This window comes from Amphiprion ocellaris, chromosome 15 (genome assembly GCF_022539595.1).
Source record: "Amphiprion ocellaris isolate individual 3 ecotype Okinawa chromosome 15, ASM2253959v1, whole genome shotgun sequence".
NCBI classification, from domain to species: Eukaryota; Metazoa; Chordata; class Actinopteri; family Pomacentridae; genus Amphiprion; species Amphiprion ocellaris.
The window spans coordinates 8,979,615-8,989,883 of NC_072780.1; the positions used below are offsets into that span (position 1 = coordinate 8,979,615).

The 10,269-nt window shown below is 40.0% G+C and overlaps 1 protein-coding gene across 1 annotated transcript; it reads right to left on the reverse strand.

The window, feature by feature from the left end:
* Positions 1-75: 75 nt before the first annotated feature.
* Positions 76-7,450, reverse strand: azin1b (antizyme inhibitor 1b). Its single transcript, XM_023262995.3, has 11 exons — positions 7,283-7,450; positions 6,312-6,455; positions 5,786-5,983; positions 5,451-5,624; positions 5,014-5,186; positions 4,621-4,834; positions 4,420-4,494; positions 3,787-3,952; positions 3,493-3,602; positions 1,763-1,980; positions 76-1,662 (listed from the first exon to the last, which is right to left on the reverse strand). The coding sequence occupies exons 3-11, from the start codon at positions 5,885-5,887 to the stop codon at positions 1,587-1,589; spliced, it is 1,308 nt and encodes a 435-aa protein (XP_023118763.2). The 5' UTR covers positions 5,888-5,983; positions 6,312-6,455; positions 7,283-7,450; the 3' UTR covers positions 76-1,586.
* Between the last annotated feature and the right edge of the window lie 2,819 nt (positions 7,451-10,269).

Sequence of the window (10,269 nt, forward strand, 5' to 3'; positions counted from 1 at the left end):
TATAAACCATAAAATCTGTTGGAATCTACACCCCTCCCTCCCCCCTTATCAAAGACCACACATGCACAAGATAAATGATTTCAGTCAGAAATGTATTAAATTAATCACTTTCATTACTTTAACAAGCACAATTTACAGTCAAAAACAGGCTATGGTCCATTAGTGCCGTAGACAAGCAAGTAATTAATACATTAGTCACTTGTAACACACAAGGGCAGGATTCTTTATAAACTGCAGATAAGTCAGGTCATCTTTAACATTATTAAACACGTAGCTGTACAAGAAACTGTTCATTATGTCCCTCATAGCTTTAGACAGGCATGAGGAAAGGTCTGGCATATTTATCATTTGCACTGCCTCGAGAGAGGTCTGTGTACAACTTGCATGTCTTTAATTTTAAAGATATAGACATGTACATCGATATCTGCCACATACAGATAATTTATGTTGGAGCACTCTAAAGAAAAAAGTTCCTTAGCTGGCTTTTCAGATCCTGGGAGACAAATCCATCGACAAGACACTAATATGAAGATCTGAAAAATCAGGGCTGCGATGTTAAATGTCACAGTATTCTTTTTAACCTACAAAAGATTTTGTGCATTTTGAAACCAGATTAACCTCTCTTCGTTAGAGGCAAGGAGTGTCACAATATGCGACTTCTCTGTATTCAAGCTGTAGCTCGACACAGAGAATCTCCCACAGCTTTTCCATCATGCATTTCAGGTAACGGGAAATCACTGAGGTCACAAATGGCAATCACAGCACACGTAATCCATGTAGCGTTAAAAAACAAACAAACAAACAAACAAAAAGAGAACACATCAATATCTTATCAGGAAAATACTGTCTGATGGGCCACAGCATAATACCTGGGCAAAACACACTTAAAGATGGAGCTTTAAATATGCCCCAGTAATATCTGAATCCAATAAATAAAAATGCATTGAGGTGATCTGCAGTAAAGAAATAGGTTACATCATTGTCATAATTTCATTTAAACTATGCAAAGTGAGGGGTCTGAAGTACAGAATCCACACGAGGCATTGATTCTTTTAAACACTTCAAAAATCATCTACAGACAAAATGTATTGGTGTTGAACAGACACATGATTTACACGACTGCCAACAGGTAATCAAAAGAGAACATTTAATTTAATTGTACATTTTGTAAACTGAATTTGATTTAGGAAACAAACCACCCCAAACATGTTGGGGTGGTCCCATCTCCAAAAAGTCATCCATTTTGTTGCATAATGTCATTTGAGCTTGGGCTAGAGTTCTTTTAGCTGACAGATTTTGAGTCCTTCAAAGAGAGAGGAGCGAACCCAGGACTACCTTCCAGGAAAAGTTTAAACAATTGAGGTGTCAAACGAACAACTGTTTCCAATTTCTGGAGGTTAAAAAAAAAAAAAAAAAAAGTCAAATTCTGGAAGAAATAACAGGACACTGCTTTTTCCAAGGTGGCTGGAATGTTGACCACATTTTGCCCCTTGTCCCAAATACCACGCTGACCTCTCTTCTCACATGGTGAAAGCAGAGGCTAGGAGGATCTGTGCAATACATTACGGGGCAGGGGCTGAGGGTAGTTACGCACTGTACTGGAGCATGGAGAAATTCTTCATGGCACTGTCCAGCGCCACGCCGGCGTCCTGCATTTCGTACCTGAGGGCGACATCAAGTATGATGATCAGCTCTCTATACGACTCATATTTTTAGATGTATTTGTGGTAGACCTTCACATGCTTATTAGCTCCACACTCACCAGTCAGAGGTGGAGACAGTGTAGTAGACGGGCAGCTGGGGGGAGCTGGAGAGACAGCTGAACTCCTCCAGGCCGCTCACCCCCATGTTGGAGAAGAGAAGCCAGTCTCCCACACTGAGCTCAGGCAGCAGGCAGCGCTCCACCACCTGGTCCAACTGGTCCAGAGTCGGGCCCCACAGGCTGCTGGGATACACGGCCTCCTCAGCACACAACACATGCTGCACAGAGGAACAAAGTGTCAGCAAAACATGGCAAACTTAGGAGAGTGATTGATTGCTCTTCCTTAATTAATCTAATCCGTCACAGTTAATGACATCTCTAGTGTACATATAATATTGTACTGGACATGAGGAATCAATTCGATTACAGTCGACCACCAAAGATAGCTAAAAGCTGCACTGGCTGACATTCTGACTTCTATTGCTTTCACTGGCTGTGAGCTCATTAGCTCATCTATAGAGTAATTACAACAACAGTGAAGTGCAAAGACACACTGCATCATTAGCCATCTTTGTCCATTTTACCCTGCCTTCTGTAATTACATTATTAGTAATCTATACCTTCAGTTGTACTTAGTGGTCCGTAGGTCACAGTGTTTTTTATTTCTTTCAAGACTGTGAGGTAAATGGAGCATAGAAGTGTCAATGTGTCATTATTGTTATGCTACGCCTAACCAAAACACAGCAAGTGCAAGTACAGTGAGAGTTCAATCACTAGTATTTTCGAGCAGGTTTTTGTTCACCAACAAGGCAGCTGGGACTTCCTAATCTGGTAAGGTGGGATTAGTGATCATGTCTCCAAAACCTTGTCCCTTTTATAACCTCTCTGTGGTGGGTTTTTAGTTTAGAAGTAACTACGATGTGTAGTATTTGCACTCGTGTTTCCTTGCTGTCACTGTTTAGTGAATGTCTGTTGTAGACGTAGACCAGTTGTTAGTATCCTTTGCCATGTGTGCAAAGGATACTAGCAAAATTCATTAAAAAAAAACAAACAAAAAACTCAAGTATCTTCAAGTGCAAGTCTTTCAATGTGCCTTTATGCTTCATAGAGTAGCATAACTTACAGAGGGCCAGTAGATGGAGAACTGAATTTCAGCCACGCCATGTAGGTGATGTAAGTCATTATTAATAGCTGTGAAGTCACCTAAACAAAGTCATGTGCTACAAATGGACATTACTGCTTCATATTGTTGTCTGGAGAGGTCTGAATAATGTGTCAGTGTTTCTGAGAGATCATGTACTTAAAAATATTTCTTCTTGAAATACAGAAATGCAGACTGTACCTTTTTTGGGGAGGTTTAGGATCATGCTGATTGAAAAAGGACACTAATGTGCACTCTTTGTGCTCTGTAAAACCTAAAAAAATATACAATTTAAAGATTTTTAAATAATTATTTTGATAGCTTCACTGTAACAACAGAAATGTCAAGAGAGTTTAAAAAAAAAAAAGTCTATCCCCCATACCTTGTATGAGTTATTTATTTAAAAAAAAAAAAAAAAAAACCACACAGGTACTGCAAGAACAGGTTACATACCTTAGGCTTTGTATAAATATCCCAGAACCAATGTAGGGACTTGGGTCAATATAATTAACTATCTAAAGAAACTGATCCTGCATCCTTAAATGCTCATAATGCGTGACCCCCTTTTCCTTTTTTCAACTGGAGCTGCTGTCACATGCTTCATTCAGTCCTGAATGGGGTTGTCTCTCTTGGGTGGAGGCCTACTAACCTTGTGCACTGACGGGGCAGCGATGGAGTTTCCCAGCAGCTTGCGGCTGAATGGGCCGTAAACACCCTCATTCATGTAGTACAGGAACTCAGTGTCCTCGTTGTTCTCACCTGTGTCAATACATTAGGTCACCGTGTCAGAAATATAGAACACAGTGCAATATCTACAGACTGAAGACCCAGAGTGGGATTTGACCGCCAGTGATTTTGTTAAAATTTTAAGATGTGATGATGCATTCAGAAATCTTGAAACAACAAAAATAAACGCAGAATTTCAGAGAATTAAGGAACTCACCTTGAGCTAGGCTGTCCCAGTGGCGAGGGACCACCTTCTTGCCGATGACACTGACAGCAAGGCTGAAAGTTGAGGCCACGTAGAAGCTGCCCGGCTGGGCCAACACTTGCACACCAGACAGTTGGGGGAAGTAGGCATCTAGCAGCGGCCTGACAGCAGACTCAACCTGCATACAGCAAATACGCATTCAGAAAAAACTAACTAAAACTTGGATGTTTGTTCTGGGTATAGAGCTGAGAACGGTAACTTTCAGCATGTTGCTAATGAAAGTTGAATAAATTTATGTCTGAGCTACGAAAGAGATACCAGCATTAAGTGTTCTTGTGTGTAAACAGCGGTCTATTTAGATAACTGAAAATATCCCTGAGTAAACAGATCATGACTTCAATAATCTGTTGATGAAAGTAATTTTAAACTAAAATACATTCATGTCTTTTTGACAAGATTTCAACTGTTAAAAAACAGCTGAATTTCCATTTGCGTGGTCGGGCAAGTGTTTAGGGAAGTTTTTTTGCAGAAATTGTACATTATTTGTGGCTTAGTCATGGGAAGTTCAGCTGTAGGACAAGTAGTGGCAAACGTCATCGCTGAAATCTGACTGAAGTAGCTCTCATTACATCGTTCACCACTTACCTGTTTGAGCTGAAACTCTGAGCCAGTAAATCCACCACCAATGTCCAGGATGTTCATGTTGAAGCCCAGATCCATCTAGACAGTGACAGCAAACAGTCGGTTGTTATCATTAATTAAAAAGAACGTCGGAGAGATAAAAAATACACAGAACATGGAGAGAAAATATTTGAGTTAAGATATTATATTATACACAAGACTCACCCCCATGTCAAACACACAGCGAGCGTCTGACAGTGCATGGGTGTAGGCCTGTTGCAGGTCCTGGCAGGAGCTGGGGATGTGGAAGGTTACTCCAACCACCTGGACTCCCAGCTCCTTGGCTGCCTCCAGCAGGTGCCGACAGCTCTTCAGAGAAGAGCCGAAGACCATGCTGGTCTCAGCTGCATGGGCCTCAGTGGTCAACTGCAGCAGCAACCTAGAATAAAGGAAACAATATCAGCCAGGCAACAAGTTTCTTGGAAGTTGTTTGTACTTTGACAAAGCTGAAAACAAAAAACCAACGATGTACTTCCTAATTAACACAGTAATTGCATTAACGCAGTCTTGAGTGTATGAGGATTTTAAGCAGCTGACGAAAAATATTAGCTCATTTACTTTGCATTAGGGTGCAGACGGGAAATCTTGGACAACTCTGCCTCATTTTCACACACAAGATGCTGGATGTTGTTCTTGGCAGCATGCTTAATGTGTGCCAGTTGCTTGCAAACACTTGACAGGATGATGTTTTCTGGTGGCACGCCGTGCTCCAGCACCAAGCTCACTTCAGCCTGGAGGCAAGAGAACACACATGTTAAGACACAAGTACAGATATTAACGCAAATCCTCTTCAAAACAATCAAAAAGGTACCAAGTGTGTTGCATAAGTTGAAAGGATAATCGTCATCAGCTGACTAGTAATCACTTGAGTGTTTGTAATGTAATTGCCCTAAAATATCAAGTGCTTTCATAAGAGGATGAAACAGTGTGCAGTGTAAAAATGAATTAACCAACCAAAGCTACCTGAATTGGGATCTGCTAAACTGAAAGCGTACCTTGTTGGCACAAACGAAGCCCAGGCCCAAGGAGGCCAGCACCTCGATGACAGCAGGGCTGCTGTTGCTCTTGACTGGGTAGTAGGGCTGCAGCCGTGGCACTACACTCTGCCAGCGCACATGTTGTCGCATCAGGGCACCGAGGTCACCCACCACAAACGCACTCTTCTCCACCTGGAAATGCAAAAGGAAGTGAATTTCAGAATTCAACAAGAACTTATGCATCAAATATCAACAAGATGTCAATCAATTACAAATACTAATGACAGAGTGCCATGGAGGCTATCTGAAACATATCTGGCAAAGCAAATATAAGGCCTACAAGCTGAACTGACCAGAGCCTGTTCACAGATGTGTCCGTCAATGACATCTTCCAGGGTCACTCCTCCCTCCAGAAGTTCAATGATGTAGCTGGGTTTGTCAGTGAGTCCTTTCATCTCAACCGTATTCCGCTAAGCCGACAATCATAAAGAACAGATAAACAAGTCAAGGGGTCACGACTGAGCCAATGGGTCCTGCCGGTATGCAACAAACTGGGGAAAAAGAGAGAGAGAGAGAGAGAGAGAAATCAGGACCAACAACATCACAACATTCTATTTTTTTAAGTTATTTAGGCATATAAATGTAAACCCCAGGTCAACTCAACATCTAGTCCCTAAAAATGTTCTTTTTGTCTTCATTGATGTATTTATTAACTCTTTTACAAAAAACCCTATGAGCTATTTACTAAATGTGTACACTCCTGACACCTCAAAAGTGTCTAGTTATAGCTGTTGACTTTACAGGAACTTGAACAGCAGCAGCAAACAAACTGTGTAACAAAGCTGCATAATTGCTTGTATAACAACCAGGGGCACTAACATGGACAAGTCAGGAGATGGACCTGTCCCGCTATCAGCTAGGATCCCAAGGCGGCTCAGCATTGAAGTCGAAGTGCTCCCGGTAAAGAGCCGCCCCTAGGCCCTCTGGGTAGCGCTCATACACCTGTACAGAGACAGGGGAGCCCTGAGGGACAAACAAGACACATTAAATGTACACACATGAGAAAGACACTGTAAAAGTCAAACACGTACCATATGTTTATCACAAGGGAAATCACATGAAATGCAGTGCTCTTGAAAAGGCTTTTCAGTCATTTTTTTTATGTATGGCCGAAGTGTACCTCTCATCTCATTTTGTCTCGAGTCAAAACCTCACAGACACAATCAATATGTTAAGCAACTCTTGCGTCCCTTTACATGGCTTGTTTTTTTTTTTATACTTTAATAAACACAGTGTATTCGATGTGACAATAATACTACTTCTGTTCTCGTCATTGATACACATAAAAACTGTCTAAATGAAACGCGCATGCGCTGTGAGTAAAAACAGTGTCAACTTGACAAATGAGAAATTACAGCAATACGTAACCAGCGCATTAAACCACACAAACTGTACCACACAAATGTCACAACTGTTACATTTTACATGTAAAATTGAAACAGGATTGATCATATGAAAGGACACTGCGAGAAAACGCGCTGCTGAGAGACTGAACGAGAGAGCCGCTACCGTTGAGCCGTCCGTCGATGGAAGACGCTCATATTAGCACTGTGTTCTGCTACTAACCCGAAAACAAACCACAACACTGACACATTACACGATTAAACACTAGACTGCGGCGATACGATCCCGTCATAACTTATTAATACCTATAAATATAACGCCATTTCATCCCAAAAACACAGCATTCAATGAATCGGGTCTGTCATGTGCAGCAAGAAGGCAGAAAGAGCAGCCCGCCATGTTACGTCCGCCTGCCGAATCCAAGGAACTCAAGCTACTTTACTTACGTGAGATAACGGCCAGAAGGTTTTGGAAAATCGTCTTCTCTTTTTCGGCGGAATTTTTAAAGAGTAGTGGGCACAACGATATAAGAAAGAAAGGCGGCTGTTTTTGCCATATGTTTAGACGAGGAACGCGCGGCTCTGACCAGTGTCTTCTCTATGGGCTGGTGGGTGGAGAACTACTGGAGCCGAGCAGGGGAAGTGGAAAAGGTAATCAACGGCCCGTAGGCGGGAACTGCGTTCAGTTCCGCCAATCAGCGCTCTGCATTTTTGATGACATACCAAATATGTATTTCCGAATATCTTACCGGCCGCAGTGGATCTGTGATGTTTATTCAGGTTACATAACCATAAACTTTCCATAGATGGCAGTCAATCAGTACAAGACCTCTGCTGCTCTGTTTTTGTGGGACAATTCAGACACAGTTGCTGTTGTAGAATTGCAGCGGCTCTAATTTATGTACAGAACAGAAACAAAAACATTCTATTAATTCCTCAACTCATATATGTAAGCCAGAATCATAAAAAGGAATTGGTTTAACATCAATACTTTGAAAGTTTGTGAGATGCTGTTTTTCTTTGACAACACATTCAACTAATAAGGAATTTGTCAAAATATTCCACCATAGATTTAAGCAAAAAAATTGCATGATGTATTTTTTAAAAAATGAGCCATAACCACATACGTCAGCTACAGACATATTACTGAATTTCCACTGGATCATAAAACAGTAATGTGCTCCAGATATGAAGGCGTGGCTGAAACTTTGCACCCCTGTTTGATAGCTCCTTAGGGTTATTTGTTGGTCTTTGGAAAGTTGTTGTTTGAACTATTTAGCAATGTAAAGCAATGCACAATGCAGATAAAATTTAAATGATATATTTCTGAATTTCTATTAAAGGCAATGTATCCATATGCATGGGTATTCAGAAAATAGAATTTGGGACATGACACTAACACTGGATAATAGTAATCTTGAGTAATTAAGTCATTAAGCATTATTTATTCAACCTGACTTGGAACATGTTAAGACATTCACCTAAATCTGTCTGAGACTGCAAAAACACGGCCTTGTTTTAGGTCACATGATGGCAACAAAAGTTTCCTCTGTGATAATATTGCCCTACCACGCCGGTAACAAAGTTCAATTTATGAGCTATTTTTTAATGAGGTGTTCACCTCTATTTTTCAGACAGCATTCATGACCCTTGAAGACATACAGAAGTGCATAAACAGGAAAGTTATGAGAAAGTCAGTTGGCAAAAAAACATTTTTATTGCAAAAGTCAATTACAGGTTGTCACAGTTTTCAAAACCTTGTGCAAATCAGCTGTGCACCTTTCTCCACCTTAATTTTAAAATACTGATGTGCAACTGACACACTTTCATGACACAGAAAAGACAGAACAGAAGAATGTGCCTCTGTCTAGGCAGTGGATGTTTTGATATTGAAAGTGTTCCTGCTTGTGTCTCATGGAATGTGGGGGATTAAGATTCAGTGGCTTATTGAATTTTTTTGTTGATAAATCCTTAAGCCTTTGTCTGACTCACATCTAGCCGTATTTTAGTTGTGATAATTTCATGCTGTATGCGATCCATCTTGATGGGAAGAAATTAATTTTGCAATTTATTTAATCAAGCACTGAGTTCAGTAAAACATCAAATTGCCGACAAGATGAACACAAAACGTCAGCCTGCAGCCACCTGAGTCCTGTGACTTTTATTTCTGTAGCACTGGAGCCATGCTGCAAGGGTTCATCTGTGTGTTTGTTGCTGTCTGGCAGTCCTATGGTTCTTATCTTAGTTTTATGACACTGTAACGAACTCTGTGTTCACAAAACAGCATGGCCTAGAAATGTCAGTTTCTAAACAACAAGGAAAGTTCTGTTTGGAAGCACTGCAATGCAAATATTTAAAGTTTCTTATCTGTTTTGCTTTTTTAATTTTAAATTAATTAAAAAAATTTTTATTACTATATTTACATTAGAGATGAAATTACGAGACTAACTAATGTTTGCATTTATATTGTACAGTCATGTGAATAGCCTCGAGGCACATACTGTAGAAAGAGCTAATCACATTGGGCCATATGCTTCTATTTTTTTTATGTTATTTATTTTTATTTATTATGCCCTTAAAGGACTGCACTTTCAATTTTGTTGTTTTAATACAATGACAATAAAGACATTCTTCTTCTTCTTAGTTTCTGAAAAAATTGATAAAGTTAGATATTCCCTATAGCTTGCTTGTGTATCTATGTAGGTATGCAAAGTATTTCATAAAGTATTTGCTTCAAAGTTCACACTAGGGTCCATGAAGATGGGAGCAAATTAAATTGTGTGCTTTGGTTCCGCTGAACTCACTAAAATGCCTTCCCTGTCCGCAGGAAGGAAATTCAATTTTCAGGCAGAGGTCACAGAAAACAGAGACAAGAACAGAATAAGCAACAGTTATACTCCAAGCAAACCAATAACCTTAAAATGAAAATCAGAACTATGTTCAGTAAGATGACTTAGGGGTGCACTGATGGGGACAAATTGTATATTTAGTGTTAGTTCACAGTAGATATATTGTTGTTGTGGATTTATAAGCTTTTTTTTCCCACAGCCAACATTCTACAAGTACCATATGATCACTGTCATTATTTCATTTTGTACACTGGCACTCGTCCTTCTGCAATAAAGGCCTCTTCTTAAAAATGTTTGCGTATTTTTTTCAGTATATGAGACAAGGAACATCAGCGTGATGTCAATATCCAGTCTAAAAATTTAGTATTGAAGAAGTTTGAGTAAAGTTTAATTTATTATACTGTATATAGCTTTAACCCAAAGTCTAATGTCAACTCAAGAACATGATGTGGCAGAGAAGGGTCAATAAAATCACGTAAAACCACAGCCATAAACAGCTTCTTCGTTTACTCTTGCATAACAGTCGTGTTTGGTCATGGAAAACCAGGAAGATTTGGCAGAGAAGACTACATAGTCTGTGCAGAA

Excerpts from the sequence above, each read along its gene's own strand:
- azin1b (XM_023262995.3), bottom strand. The coding sequence starts at position 5,887 with ATGAAAGGACTCACTGACAAACCCAGCTACATCATTGAACTTCTGGAG. Across the intron at positions 3,603-3,786 it reads CTGGGACAGCCTAGCTCAAG|GTGAGAACAACGAGGACACT; the intron begins GTGAGTTCCTTA and ends GTATTGACACAG. Across the intron at positions 1,981-3,492 it reads CTGCCCCGTCAGTGCACAAG|CATGTGTTGTGTGCTGAGGA; the intron begins GTTAGTAGGCCT and ends TCCTCTGTGCAG.